Raw genomic sequence first — 16,487 nt, 5'->3', positions numbered from 1 at the left:
AGAAAGTACAAAATTACAGAATGTGCAATTCTTCCTCCTCAGTGGGGGAAAAATTAATGGAGCTAAAGAATGTTCAGGACAGTGTGCATATCAAGACTAAGAATGAATCAGATGGCAATTCACTTATAATCCCACTATAGAAATAAAAAAGAGTCTTTAACATTTGGAAAAAGAAATAGAGAAATTTAGAAAACTAAGTTCTGTAGGCAGTGAATTTATAGATTTTTTTTCCTAAGGTCACAAAAATTGGAAACAAGCAAAAAAAATTAAAAGTGGGCACTGAATAATCTCAATAGCATTCTTCCTGCTAATTTCTAGGTGAGGCCATAAGATAAACTCAGCCTAAACCTCAATATCATCTTGTGAAAGAATTAAACGTTTCCACATTTGACCAATTTTGATATGTACTATTTTCTGGAATGTATTTCAGGTATTCTGAAGTTTCACCCATATCACTCTTTATTAGATTTTGTCCACATTGACCTCTAAAAGATATCAGAAATGATAATACAGTAAATAGCACATTAATGATGAGAAAATTTTTTAACCCAAATCTCAAAATGAAATACCTTTCATCATGTATGTTAGTCTGCTGAAATATGCATCACTAGACTTATCTTTTTTTGACCAATCTGATCTACTAAATTCTACGTTTAGATCTCATAGCTTACAGTCTAGGATGAATTTGGGTACCAGGCCACGTCTGGCCAACACCTCTAAACCACCAGCTCATGGGCACAACAGGGGTTATTAACATCTCACACTCTGGCTCCACACTGAACTGCACACCTGGTTCCTTCACTGCAGAGGTACAATAGGATTCATGGATTGTACCCTAGTTCTTGAATTTCCAAAATTCTCCTGGCCATCTGAAGCTGAAATGCTTACATTTTATCCTGGATTGCCTAGTGTTGGCTGACAATTGGCTTACCTGGGACATGCTGATTCCTAACACTTCCCAAGTTTTTCACATATTAATACTGTTAATATTTTTAAAAAACTGTAAAATGTGGCAAAGTGGTAAACACTCATCACTCAGTATCCATCAGAGATTGATTCTCTCATGGATACCAAAAATCTGTGCATGCTCAAGTTCCTTACATAAAATAGCATACTACCTGCATAAAACCTACACACAACTTCTCACACTGTTACACTGTATTGTTTAGAAAATAACTACACAGAACAAGTCTGTACATTTTAGGTACAAATAGAATTCCCTTTTCAAATATTTTAATTTGCATTGGGTTGAATCAACAGATACAGAATCTGGGATAGGGAGAGTCAACTATATTTGAAAAATAGTATTTAATTTAATTATTATATTTTACCCTTAGATTTTAATTATCTAGTTTATTTCCTTTATCTTCCTATGTAGATGTTATGCTATGTTTTTATACTGTAGGTTAATCTGTGGTCAATTTTTTATGAATAGGAAATCTATGAAGATGCAGAATATTTTATATAATTTTTCAAAGATAGTTTTAAGTTAATATTTAACAGATAAAATGCTGAATGAATGTTCTCTCTCAAGAATGCATAGCTATATAGTAATTTCTTTACCAGAATAAAGGATTTTTGGTGATGAAAGAGTTTATTTTATGTGATGAAAAACAATTTTGTCAGGCATGGTGGCACACACCTATAATCCCAGTGGCTCAATAGGCTAAGGCAGGAGGATCACAAGTTCAAAGTCAGTTTTAGCAACTTATCAAGGCCTTAAGCAACTCAACAAGACTCTGTCTCTAAATAAAATTTAAAAAAGTGCTGTGGATGTGAGTCTGTGGTTAAGCCCCCTGGTACCAAAAATAAATAAATAAATAAAAATTAAAAAGGAATAATCTGCAAGTTCTATTTGTTGCAGCAATTAATTTCCAGTAACCAAATTTAAAAAACAAGTCTATTCAAATCTTGTTCATAAGAAAGCCTTTGTTTTTACACTTTTTAAATTGCCCCTAGAAATCATGAATGAGCAGCTCTGTCTTTCATTATTAGCATTGAAACTGAGATTTCTTGAATTTTTGGAAAATTTACTTAACATTTATTGTCAAAAATATTAATACAAAATATGCCTGGAGTTCTCAAATTTATCCTTATTAAATATGCAAATTTTCCATAACATTTGCGAATTTGACACAACATTTTAAACATGCCTTATAATTTGATTAATAATAAAACTTCACTTTTCTATTGCTTCAGAATAATACTATGTGTACCCAGATCAGAATTTTCAGTTCTTAAAACATGCCATTTTATTTCAAGATCTGAGTTTCTATTATTCTGGTAAAGAAATTACTATATAGCTATGCATTCTTGAGAGAGAACATTAATTCAGCATTTAATATATTCTGTTAAATGAATAAAAAAAAAAGAACCTTGAATTTTCTTACCAATGCAACTTTTATCATAGAATGCTTTTAGTTGTGCATTGAAGTTACACAAAATACATAACTTTAGAAATAGACAATAGTATTTGATCTATTAATGACATTTAAAAGAGGGAAATATAAAATTTGAAATGAATTTAGATTATCTTTAATTTAATTGGCTTTCAGTTTTCTGACTTGTAATTAAATTTAAAAGCTTCATTTAAAAATCATTCTATGTATTTATTTATTGGTACTGGGGATTGAACTCAGGGACACTTGACCACTGAGCCACATCCCCAGCCACATTCCGTATTTTATTTAGAGACTGGGTCTCGCTGAGTTGCTTAGTACCTCACTTTTGCTGAGGCTAGCTCTAAACTCCCAATCCTGCCTCAGCCTCTTGAGCAGCTGGGATTACAGGTGTATGCCACTGCACCCATCTAAAACTCATTCTTATATTACTTAAATAATCCTGGCAAATTTGACCATTTCACCTTCATACTTAAAGAATTTTATAAAAGCTTTAAAGATGGCTAAAGAAAATGACTTTATTACATTGACTTTATTACTTTATTAAAATCTGGGGTGTGAGAATCTCAACCCAATCAGTGAATTGATCTCTGATGGAATTAACTGAGTGGTAACTGAAGTGATAGGGTTTGGCTGGATGTGAGAACTGAGTGCATGGCTTTGGGATATATACATTTTGTATCTGAAAAGTGGAGTCTCTCTGTGTTTCCTGATCACCAAGATGTGAGCTGTTTCCCTCCACCACCTTCTTCTGCCATGATATTCTGCCTCACCTCAAGCCCTGAGGAATAGAGCCAGCCTTCTATGGACTAAGACCTCTGAAACTGTGGGCCCTCAAATAAACTTTTCCTCCTTACAGTTGTTCTGGTCAGATCCTTTAGTCACAGCACCAAAAAAGCTGATTAAAACACAAAGGGTTTCTTTCAACAGCCAGACCCTAGGCCCACTCAATTTTCCATGTTTGCAAATATGCTCTCTTAAAGGATATGATAAACTAATCTAACATGCAAATAATGAATAATATTTTTGTCACTACTTGCAGAAGAGAGGGGTTTAGTTTAATTTTGTTCCAGAATAAATCCTTCTCAAACTTATCTCTAATGTAGAATTCTTTAAGGAATCAGTGAACAGATAAGGGAAATATTTCATAGGATGGATTTAATCTTCATATAAAAAGAGAATGTTGCATACAGGCACAGAGCAAGGCAGCAGGTTGAAATTACATCACAACAGCAGTACCTACAATACTTAAATACAAGCTGGTCCTATCAATATATATTCTGGGTTGACTTATATGTCATCTTTATTTATGCTGCAAGGTAATATAAGTAGTTGTCTGCAGCCAATACATTTCTCCTATATAAGCTAAGATGAAGAAAATCAAAACAAAGGAAAGAACTACAATTTGTTATTTAGCTCTTTCTTAGGAGCAATTTGATTAAGATTAAGTAACTCCATTACATGTGTTATGGTTTAGGTATGAGGTGTCGGCTAAAAGTTCACGTTTGAGGTAATATGAGAGTATTCAAAGGTGAAATATTGGATCATGATCACTGATGGGGATTGATTGGACAGTAACTGTATGTATATAGGGTATGACTGGAATAAGTAGGTCACTGAGGGCATGACTTGGGGGTCTATATTTTTTTCTTAGTGAGTAGAGCTTGCTCTCTGTTTCCTGGTTGCCATACTCTGATCTGTTTTCCTCTGTCAGGTCCTCGGCCATGTGTTCTGCTTCACCTTGGGCCCAGAGCTATGGAGTTGGCCAACCATGCTCTGAACCTCTGAATACATAAGCCAAAATAATCTTTTCCTCCTCTAAATTGTTATTCTTATATTTTTTGGTCACAGCTATGAAAAACTAACTAAAACAACAGGAGAGTGAAACAGAAGAGGAAAGAATTTCAATTAAATGTTATCTTTTCTATATTTCACTGGTGTTTTAATGGAATTATGTACTTTACTGACGTCCCTAGGTGAAGCATATCTAAAAACTGGCAACACTGGGTTTTATGTGTTCCTCATTAAATTTCTCCATGGTAAGTGAAAGGCAAACAGTGATAAGAATTTGTGCACTGACTATTTGTTAAAATAAATTAAATCTGTCTTGTAACTTTATACACTTTGAATTCATATTTGTATCTCTCCTGATATTATGAGAATGTCATTTTGATCAATGTTTTCTCAAATAAGAAATCACAGTAAGGACCAAGATGTTCCAATACTAGGACATCAAGCTCCTCTTATTGCTTAAAAGTAATGTTTAAAAATTAGAAAACACTATCTCTAATTTTTTAAAAAGATTTCTGGATTAAATAGGAAAGAAACAACAATATCAAGAATCAATGGTATTTATAGCATAAACATAATTTTTATCAGTAAATATAAATTATAGTGCAACAAAATTCTACCCTCATATTTGGAATGGTAAACTTTCTAGTTAGAGTAACCCATTGTCAGAACATAAATTATTAATATATTCTAATGAAGTTTTTGTTCATATTTCAACGCCTATAAATAAATAAATGGAGATGGATTTCATGAGTAATTACAACATTTTAAAACATCAGACCACACTTCAAAACAAATTCAGGTTTTTGTGTTAATTACTACAATAGCTATATTTCAAAAAGTACTTATATATGGCAGATGATAAACAGTCATCTGATGATCTGGTATATACACAATTCGATTCGTCAACACTTAAATTTAATGAAGAATCTAACTTACCGGTGGATCAGCTCCCTTAGAACCAGTCAGCCCTCCTGTTAGGGATTCGATATCCTGAAAAGGGGAGAGGTGTGATTGTAAAATGGCTACTCAATAGCATGGAGCATTCCCCAGACCCACAGCATAATACTATCTTCAATTGTAAAGTTAGGACAGTTCAGCGACTCTTCTTCTTTTACAATCTGACATACAATTAGTACTACACAAATAGGTTGTATCTAAAGATATATATAATTTTTTCATCTCTGTAGAGTCTGTAGTGTGTGTGTGTGTGTGTATATATATATATATATATATATGTGTGTGTGTGTGTATATATATATATATGCATATACACACAGAGGTTATTAGTGAATATATACATATATATACACATATATATGGGTTAATTATTCTGGAAATATGCAAATAAAATGGGACAAGACAGGAAAATAGATGTTACATCTTTAAAAATCAAAGTGAGAGCAGAATAGGAAAAAAATTACCTTCAATGATCGTAAAATAAATCTTATGGAAAATGCCTAACCTACAAAATTTTTAAATTATCTATGATCTACTCTATTACTATATAGAGAGAGGATACAAGGAGATAAAGATTGCTGTTCTGTTATAAAGATCAATTTCTAATCTCAAATCAGTAACCACAGAAGGTCATGCCTGAGTAATGACTACAGTTGTCAAGGTGATCATAAGTAGGGAAATAGGTAATATTGTGATAAGCTGTGGAGGCTGTGCCCTGTTTATAGGGATAACCACAACTAAATCTTATCAGTTAAGTGGCTTTGGTGTTAGGCATGCCAATAATTAGATTTTTCAGAAGAAACTAGAATTTGATGTTTTAAAATAAAATCTAGCTAGTTTTTAAAAATGTTTCTTTGGTGGATTACAGTTACACTTAAAATTAGGGTTCATTTTCACATAATCATTCAAGTATGGACTATAATTTGATCCATTACAGTCCACAGTACCACCTATCTCCCACATTTTTAGTGTTTATAATTGATTTAGACCTCTCATCAATCACAATGAAAAAATTAGCACATCATACACATATAAAAAACAAAACAAAATAAATCCACACTTGTGTGTTCAAAGGCTGCTGGATAGGAGTTTAGAACTACATTGGAGAATTACACTTTTTACTAAAAAAGCTCTTTCTTGTGACCCTGATCACTTCTTACCTGTTTGCATATGGTTTAAATAGGAGGGACAAGTAACCCAGGTAAATAACATTTCAGTAAGAAAGTAAAAGAGAAAGATAAATGAATCAAGATTGAAGTAAAAGAAAATTAGATGTCTATGATGAGAGAAACAACCAATACTTTGAAATCATTTAAGTGAATTAATAACATAGGTATCTTTCTTGAAATTACCTATGGGGGCTTTTCTGAGGGAGTCCCAGACACCCTCCTTGTGACAGTGATCCTAACAGCTAAACACCTCTTCACCTTCAATATAATTAGGCCACTGGCAGAAGCTAGGCTTACTAGTCCTAAGAGGAGTCATGACTGTGCTCAGCTGGTCTTGTAAGAGAGGAGGTTAGAGGCCAATCTTCAGGGTGGCATGTATAGATCCGGGCTTCTGCTATTGCTTCTCCAGGATCTTGGTAAGGTATGTTCTATTTCCTTTGGCAAGAGGAGACAGGAGCTGGTATTATGAACATGTGCCCCTGCCATTAGGAGTCAATAAAGTTTGACCAAGTAAGAAAAGAAGACTGCTCTGTCTTGGGATTCTCTCCTGTTACTATTCACTCAGAACTTCACCATATCATTTTCTCCTGGTATACAAGGAATGGGAAATCTTTATTTGTGGTGTTGGGGACTGAACACTGGGACTGAGCTAGGCAAGTGTTCTACCACTGAGCTACATCCCCAGATGCAGAATGGGAAATCTTTACAATATATAAGGGGCTGAGATAGGATGTTACTGAAACACTAAAGGCCAGAGAGGAGGAAGTGTAGTGTATGTTTCCATATGAAGATGCTGACTTTGAGAGGAACTCAATAGATGATGAATTTCTTTGTGCATATTATATTGAGTGTCATAAATGATAAGGCAACCACAAGGACAGTTCACCAAGATAATTATTAAGTTGTCTTTTTAATAATAGACACCACACCCACACACTCACATACAGTGTGTATAGATATACAGACATAGATACACTTCCCCCTTATCCAGAAAGCTTTTGAGGAACTACCCCTTTTTCTCCCCAATCCTAGCTTTAAAAGAGGCTTGTAGCTGGGTGGGGTGGTGCATGCCTATAATCCCAGTGGCTCAGGAGGCTGAGGCAGGAGGATCAGGAGTACAAAGCCAGCCTCTGCAACTCAGGGAGGCCCTACACAACTTAACAAGACCCTGTCTTTAAATAAAATATAAAAAAGGGCTGAAGATGTGGCTCAGTGATTACGTGCACTAGGGTTCAATTCCTGATATCAAAACAACAACAAAAAGAGTTGTAAAAATGACTTCAACTATTCAACTGTTAAAGGAGTCTGCCATAAAATAAAGATGATATAGAATCTGGTAGTCTGTCCTGGAGTATTTTATTTGAGTAATGTTTGAAACTAGATATTCTCTTTGCCTTTAACTCAGTTTAAGACAGCTTTCTGGCTCTCAAAAGCCAAAATGTCCCCATTAATATCTCTCTATTGTTAGGCCTATTTGTAAAGGACCTTTCCTCATCCTCCTGTTGAAATTACTTATTCCAGTGTCACATACACCAAAAGGAATCAAATCACTTAAATTATCTGATCTTAAATGTTTTTTATTTATCTTAATGTTCTTATTAAGTCATATATGTCCTATGTAATAAAAGAATGAGACATATTTATAAATTAGCAAACAAAATGAATAACCCAATTGAATTCAAAGACAAAATATAACTTCAAATTTGTTTTAGAATTCCATGCAAGGTTTGACATTAGGTATTAAATGGCTAAAATGAAAGATTAATACAAATTAGAATATCCAGTTTATCATACTTGATAAATATCTCTGTTGTGACAAAATCAAAAATCTATTTCGTAGGTAAAATTATTACCAACCATATTTAAAATAAAATGAAATGATGTTAAATACATTTTGAGATAATATATGTCTTTCTTCACAGGCATAGGAAGGCATATATATTACATTAGCAATTAGAATTTAATGCAACTATGATAAAATGTAGAAATCATTTCAGATAACAACCATTTTAAGAATTTAGTTCATAAAATTTGTAATTATTTTTTACAAAAATCTTTAACAGTCCTTGTTATAATAGATAAGTGTTCCCATTTTCCGATTTTTAAATTTTTAAAAATTTTCATGTTAATCATGATCTTGAAAAAAAAAAGAATTTCAATGAGTGAAAAAAAGGTATTGATATGTGTTGTTTTTAAAAGTGTTGAATTTAACATAAACCATGACTTTATGATTCTAAAGATTCCATAAATGTGCACTCTTATCCCCTTAACTCATTTAATTATAAAACAATTTTGAGCTTATGTTCTATTTTTGTAAAGCAAGTAAGAGTGTCCTACTTGGATAGAAGCCCAAGTCAAACATGGCTTATCATTTGATGCAAAAAGAATTTTGTTCAGGTGTGAATAATGAACAAATGTGCATGAATGCATAACAAGATAATGGGTAAAATAAACAAATCTTTTGAGGAACTATGAAACTATGCATTGCTATATAACCCTTAAATGATAACTAAAAATAAGTCAATCTTTTTGAATGTTATGGAATATTTTATCTGTAAAAGTAAAATCTTTGACAATGCCACAGTGTTACTTAAAAGTATTTTTCTATGCACAACAACAGATAGGACATCAAATAGTAAAAGCATTGGTTTTCTAAAAAATTTTAAAAATTACTATTGTAGTGTTATTTGATTAAAGCAAAAACAAATTTTTATTTATATGGTATACTGTATATAGTTCTTAAATTGCATCTAATAGATAATAAAATAGCTACTACTTACTGAATATTTATTATGTGCCAGTTGTAAATGCTTTGTACTCATTAATGCTAACTTCTTAATAAGCAAGTTATTTCTTTTCTACTTAGGAAGATAGATAATATACCCAATAGCATGGCACGTAGCTTTTAAGAAGTTGGATTACAAAACATGTTTATAAGACACCATACCCATGCTTTTCAATATCGGTACTAGAGGAGCAGCTTCACCTTATACCTGGTGGCTTTTGATATGTCCACATTGGCTTTGTAAGCAAGACTAAACCATGAGCTGACCCATATCTGGATTCGGGGTCCTGAGGGCCTCCCTGTACATTGCAAGGGAGGTTAGTCTTAGGGGAAGCTTCTAAATAGGTGTTTTTCCTCAGCCTCCTGGGCACTAAAGAGGCATGGGGCTGCCCACTTCACACCTTCCCATACGGGTTCCATTTACAGTAAATAAGCCTACTTAGATGCAGTATGGAATTGGCTACCCCTTAACAGAGAAGCCTACCTCTCTTTTTTCCTGTTATCTGGTTCATCCAGTTTATTGTTGTCCTGTGGGTTTGGAATCCAAGGCCAGAATTTGAGTGAGATAGGTAGGTGCTCATGGTGCAAAATTTAAGGAGGCATACATCCTGAGTTATTTTGCATGATCATAAGAGTGAGAGCCTCCTTAAATTTACTTCCCTAAACACCACATTTGTCTCATCCTAGTCTGTACCCTTCTAGAGTCATGGGAGCTAAAACCATGGTGGACTTCCTTTTGCCATTTGGATTCATTGCCTCCTTACCACTTGGATCTACAGAAGCGTGGCAAGCTAACCTAGTAACTACATCATGTCATTGCTCAGGACTCTATGCCAGTAATGCATAATCTCCATGAAAGGGGTTGCTAACTTCTACACACACGAACAAACAAAACAGGATCTATTAACTATACAATCAACTTTATTTCGATAAAAATTTATTAATGAAACTTCCATTTCCCTTCCCAAGTTATGAAATACCTAAGTGAAGCTATTAGGCTGTCTCCTTGACACAGTTGTAAAGTTGGTTTCTTTAACTGGAAAGCTCTTTTCTGGGATCGAATTCTGGCCCATGAATCAGAATCATAGGGCTTAGGAAGGCTGAATTGCAAAAGTGGAGCAATCAGCATCAGAGCTCTCAGTAGAATGGGACTGGAGAGCAGCCTGAGGCATGGTATCATCTCCACACAGGTTAAGATTAAACTCCAAATATGGAGTTTAATCTTAATCTTTGCACCTTCTCCTCATGGTCCCTTGCTCTAAGAATTAACATATGTTTATTTGACATATCTAATGATGAAGCTATAGGAATCAATCTTGAGATTTTTTTTAGTGTAAGTAACTCATTTGGTTCAAATATTGTAAATCCTTCTTCCTCTGTATAGAGGTGGGGAAAATCAGAATATTAGATTTTGAAATCTTTCTCAGGGATATGTAATTCTTACTTTTAATCCCTAAAGACTACAATCAACCAGTAATTGTAAATGAAAGATGATAAAAATTGTTTAGGTATCAAATAAAATAAAAATGAAGAAAATGAATAATAGTCAATTGAATTTACATCACCTATGCCTGAAGACCCTGCTTATCTGATAGTGAAATTTAAGGTTAATAGCTAAGTTACTCAAAAATCACTTTATATAACATGAAAATATCTAAAACATTGCAATAATTGGTTATTTATATATTATAATAGGCTAGATTATGTTTCCCCAAAATTCATGTTTAAGTTCCAACCCCCAGTACCTCCATACATAATCTTTGGATACAAGGCCTTTTAATGAGGTAATTAAACTGACTAATTCAGTATGATTCATTTCTTTATAAGAAGAGGAGAAGATAGACACCAGCAATGTGGGCACACAGCAAAGGAAAGAGATCTCAGAAGAAACAAATTTGCCAAAATCTTGATCTTGGGATTCTAGTTTCTATAACTATTAGAAAATATATCTCTGTTTATTAAGCCACCCAGTCTGTATTATTTTGTTATTGCATCTCCAGCAAACTAATGCGTGCATATTTGCAATTTGGAGATAATTTAGGGATTCTTTGGGGAAAGTTATCATATTTAATAAAAAATATATTAGAGTTAATCAAGTAATCTATCCAAAACTACATCAATGTGAGTGGAATTAACATAAAGTAGTAAAATAACCATTTTTATTGAATTGTTATATTGAGAATTTGATTCAGTCTTTAAAGTATTCAATAAAGGGCTGGGGATGTGGCTCAAACGGTAGCGCGCTCACCTGGCATGCACCGGGCACTGGGTTCGATCCTCAGCACCACTTAAAAAAAATAAAGATGTTGTGTCCACCAAAAACTAAAAAATAAATATTAAAAAATTCTCTCTCTCTAAATAAATAAATAAATATTCAATGAAGTACTTTATGTTTGTAGAGTTTATAAAATTTGTCCTATTCACAATATCAAAATTAAGCATTTATTTTATCCCCTGTATTGGAAAATTCTTCAAAACTTCCCTCTTCTACTATTTCTTCTTAGTGTACCTGTTGTTGCCAATGCATTATCGTGACTCATTTAATTGTTTAAATCTATTCACTGGTGTTTTTCATCTTCCTATTAAGGTATGCTTAACAGGTTTGACCTCTATAATCTTCTTGAAATGCTCTTTTTCCCTTGGTTTCCATTTACTTTCTTCCTCTGTAAGTTTTCATTTTGTACCATGGTTATACATACTACATATGCTGATGAATTCTGAGTTTCTATCTTCAACTTCAACTTACCCTCTGAAATCCATACTGCTTACCCCAATCTCCACTTGGATACATTTTAGTCATCTAAAACTTCATTAAGTTAACGTGAAGTCAAACCTTTTTTTGACCTTATCTTCTCCAAATTAGTTTCCATCCCAGTGATCTCCCTCTTATTACATGGCATTATCAGTCACTCAATTGTCCAAATTCTTCAGCTTATACCACTATGACTCTTTTAAAGATTTTAAAGATAGAGTCAATATGACTCTACGTCCACTCTTACTATCCTAGTCCCTTAGTCTACGTCAACAAGATCTTTCCCTTAAACTAAAGAAATAACTCCTGGTTGTTTATGAATCTATTCTTTTCTCCTCCTCCATCATATAGTCTCCACAATAGCAGTCAGGTCTACTAAAATATAAATTATATCTGTTTACTCTCTCGTCCAAAACTGTTGAATGGCTTTCCATCAATCTTAAAGAATGCAACTCAGACCTCTTACTTTGTCCTGACATAGCCTGTATGATCTTACTTTCAGCCATTTCTCTGATCCAATCTTTTACAATTCTCCCTCTCTTGTGCCATCCCAGTCACATTAGCTTCATTATTATTCAAAAATCAATGTAAATATGTCTCCTATCTCAGAGCCTTTGCATATGCTTATTAACACTGCTTATGGCACACATTCCCTAGACATCTTTCTGGTTTGTAAGCTCACTCAACTTTATTTGGATCACAGTTTAAATATCAAAACATGAGCACAAGCTTCTTTAACTGTCTAAATCAGCAAAGTTTTCACCTGGAAAATCTGCAAACTCAAAGACTTCATAGAAGAGTGTTTAATAAAGGGATAATTTATAGAGGCATGAATAATTTAATGGATATATTGGAATGGTGAAGCACAGGGCATGGCAAAAAGGTAACCATCCCTTCACCTAACACTGTAAGGTACAAGAACAATGTTGCTAAGGGCCAGCAAGAGGCCTCTGCCTCTAGCTAAAGCTTGCCACACAATAGGTTCAATAAAGACCTGTTGAATGAGTGAATAAAAGAATGGAAGCATGTAATTCCCATTTAGTACATAAAAATGCTGAGGCTGAGGGTATACATGATGAAGTTATTTCTTGTTTTTTACATAAATGCATCACTTTGAAAGCATAGCTAAAGGGATTAGTGTTCGTACAACAAGTCTTTATAAAATGCCTAAATGAACATAATAATGAATTACTTGCTTGAGATCATATATCTGGTGAACACTGAAAGGAACTTTGAAGCCCCAAGCCTCATAACCCTCAGCCTTTCCATTCCATCTTGCATCCACTAATAAGACAACTTTCTAAAGGAAAAAGTTCTAAACTCAGCGTAATCTCATCTTGAAGCAATACATTTCTATATATCCCAGCATTTCTAGCTCATAGGAAGGGAAAAAAATATAAAGTGACTTAATGCACAATACATTAAATTTATCTTCTGATGAAATATATTCAATACCTCAGATTAAAGTCCTGATTCTCTAATTACCATACAATGAATAAATCAATGCTTTAAAAATGTCCCTAATGTGTATTCTAGTATAATTAAGTGGTTCAAATATATTAAATTAAAAATCAATAATATTCATTTTTAAGAAACATCGCATAGTATGTAGATTCACATCATGGGGAATGAGTAACAGAAGACAAAATTTCTTTTTAAAAAATCATTCAATTTGTCACATAATGCTTAATGGAAACAATCTTTCTACAGAACACCAGCTCCTCAAGGCAAGCATCCAAATAATAAAGCTGGGTTTGTTAATGAGGCATCTTCCTCCTCTACCAGGCTGAAGCTGTTAGTGTTTCCTTGGCAACTTTACAGGGTAAATTTCCTGGGAGGCAGAGAAGAAAAACACACACACCAATTTTATAAATCTTTCCTATAGAAGCCAAAGGAACTCAAATTAATCATCTTTAAAAATTAAAAAAAGGAAATTCCATTTTTCCTTTACTTTGAAAATATTAATTTTCTGAATTTTCCTTTTGTCCATACAATTAATTCCTTTCAACAAAGGGTGAGCACATATTATGAAGGAGGCACTATTATGTTCATGAGAGGCTACCATGATAAATAAATCAAGGCCAAAAACTTCCATAGTGTTCAGAGTCAAGTCTGGAATCAGAATTACAGACAATTTCGTCAATATATTGTATAATAAGCATGAGGCATCCACTGAATCTGCTATGTAGAATCCAAAGATTATGACTGACTTCCAGAGTTTTTCAGTCTAAGAGTTTGTCAATTGGCAGAACAATATGGGAACACTGTGAAAAGATTCTGAGAAATAAAGCGTTTAAATGATAATAGAGAGGAATTATAGAAGTAAATTTTATAGAATGAAAATAAGTTTGAGAATTTGACACTCCCAAGATTTAATTTTATTTTTGAATGCATATAAGGCAAGTTTGCCTAGGAACTTGGTTGGGTAACATAAAAATTCGTCTTTATTGAGCATTTACTCTAACAAGTCCCATGTTAAAAACTCTATTAAATAGTGTCTTAGCTCCCTTAACTGTTAGTATTTCTACCTTTTTGAAGATGATGAAACTTTGCAGATTTTAATGACTTGACAAAAGTCACACAATGTTCAATCCATAACTGACATCTCAGGGATTTAGAATAACTATGCTCACTTTAAAAATTGGAAGAGTGAAGAAAAATAAGAGGGAAAACCTCTTGCCATGTCATGGACTTGGGAGAAAATGAACATACTTGCTCAGTGTTTGAAGAATGAATCAAATTGTAAGCAGAACATTGCTACGGAAAGATCGACAGTCTCTGATGGAAAAAAGTACATGCTTGATTGGATATCATATTCTCTGGATATGGGTTAATCACATCATTTAGCAAAAAAAAAAAAAAGTGAAATTCCAAATATGTTGTCTCTAAATATTTCGAATTTTAAAGTATTTTCTACAAATTCCAATCTAAGTAGGAAATATATGTATCAAAGACACAGTTGTGTCAGCAGTGCATAGAATAGGGTTTTCCCAATAGAAAAAAAAAAGTACCAGAGATTTTGGTTCTACCTTTTCCAAGGAGTGCCTTCTCTGAAGCACTTTCCTTTCTGAGACTTTTTTGGTGTAGCTTCTTATTTATTCCTTTCCATAGGTTGATGAAGAGAATCTTTTATGAACTCCTTACTTGCTTTCCCAACTTTTACATATGGATGAATTCTTCTTATCTCAAACTTAGCATGTCCCAATAACACATTGTCTATCTTCTGCCATTTCTATGCTAACTGTCTCCTATTCAATTTCTTATCTCAGTGGATATTTCCAATAACTAGTTATCCAGTTTGGTTTCTGGAGATCGATAATCATCCCTCACCGTATATCCATATACCAATCTAGTTGATTGTTCCTTCTCAATATCTGCTCAAGCTGAATCTAATCCATCCTCTCCACACTTTCACTTCCTCAGTACAAATATGATGACACTACAGATGTGACTCTGCACCATGTTCAGCCAGAGGAAGGAGAAGTTGGGTTCCGTTTGTGTACAGTGTGTCAAAAGGCATTCTACTGTTATATATAACTAATTAGAACAAATTTAAAAAAAAAAGTTTAAAGCCTCATTTCATTTTTCCCTCAGCCCTGGCTTTCTATAAAACAATGCCTTTATTGAGTTTCTTTTGTTTTTCTCATTATTATATAATCTCATCTCCAGAGCAGTCATTTCTAAAGTGTGGCCTGGGGACCTTAACACCTGCATCACCTGAAAACTTTCTACAAATGCGATTTCTTTGGGCCTGGTCCAGGCCTGCTGAATCAGAAACGGTGTTTAACAAGCCCTTCAAGAGTTCAAAGTAAGCTCTGGGAACCACTGCTCCAGAGCAAAGTGTCTTAAATTCAAATATAGTCAGGTTACTCCTGTGGTCAAAACTCTTAAGTAATCTTGCCATTCGTAGGAAGAAAAGCCATTAAATATCTTTGCACATGGGACTCTTCATAATTCTGTCCTGAGCTACTTTTCTCACTTCATGTTTCACCACTTTCCAGGAAGAAACCTGCACTCTCATCACAACAAAGCTTGCACTTTCTTGTGAAGTGATCTCTTGCTTCCATGGTTCTGCTCCTCAGATTCTTCCCTCTAGAATACATCCCTGCCCTTTGAGTAAATGTCATTCATCCTTGGAGACCCAGCCCAGACATCACCTCCTCTCAGGGGTTTGAGTCCCTCAGGTAAAGAAAGTGGTCCTACTGAAGCTTCCACAGCACCTTTCACTTAACCCTATCATACTTATGAATACATCATTTTATTATTGTCATTTTATTTCCTCTGACTTTGCCATTCATTTGAGTTCTAGATCACCTCTACACTGTGCTGCTCATCTTGTATACTAAGCAATTGTCAAAAAACCCAATGAGGAATTTGATAAATTTATGTTCAATGTACCCTTCAAAGAGCTTCTCCTGAAAGGGAAGAATGAGCTAATTGTCTGACATCAGTTCTTGGGAAGATTTTTAAATTGTGCATTATCCCATGTTAACAGGCTTGCTTTCTGGTGTATGTTGGTTTGGTTAGTGTGAATCAATAAGAAACTGATTATCTTTGATCTTACTGAAAAAAAAATTGGACTTCTGGACAGTAAAACTAATGTAAAGATATTTTTAGTAGTACAGCTGTAA

At 33.8% G+C, this 16,487-nt stretch overlaps 1 protein-coding gene across 8 annotated transcripts in view; it reads right to left on the bottom strand.

The window, feature by feature from the left end:
• Ppfia2 (PTPRF interacting protein alpha 2) overlaps positions 1-16,487 on the bottom strand; it is a 441,884-nt gene that overhangs the window by 355,701 nt on the left and 69,696 nt on the right. For all 8 annotated transcript variants that reach the window (XM_058585759.1, XM_058585763.1, XM_058585758.1 and 5 more), the window contains one exon: positions 5,130-5,183. In XM_058585759.1, the coding sequence (XP_058441742.1) occupies positions 5,130-5,183 (54 nt within the window). The remainder of the gene's footprint in view (positions 1-5,129; positions 5,184-16,487) is intronic.

Source organism: Marmota monax, unplaced genomic scaffold, assembly GCF_021218885.2.
Source record: "Marmota monax isolate L192 unplaced genomic scaffold, Marmota_monax_Labrador192_F-V1.1 WCK01_AAM20220418_F8-fsc00146, whole genome shotgun sequence".
NCBI classification, from domain to species: domain Eukaryota; kingdom Metazoa; phylum Chordata; class Mammalia; order Rodentia; family Sciuridae; genus Marmota; species Marmota monax.
The sequence above is the reverse complement of the archived record's forward strand: the minus strand, read 5'-3'. Positions and strand labels throughout refer to the sequence as shown.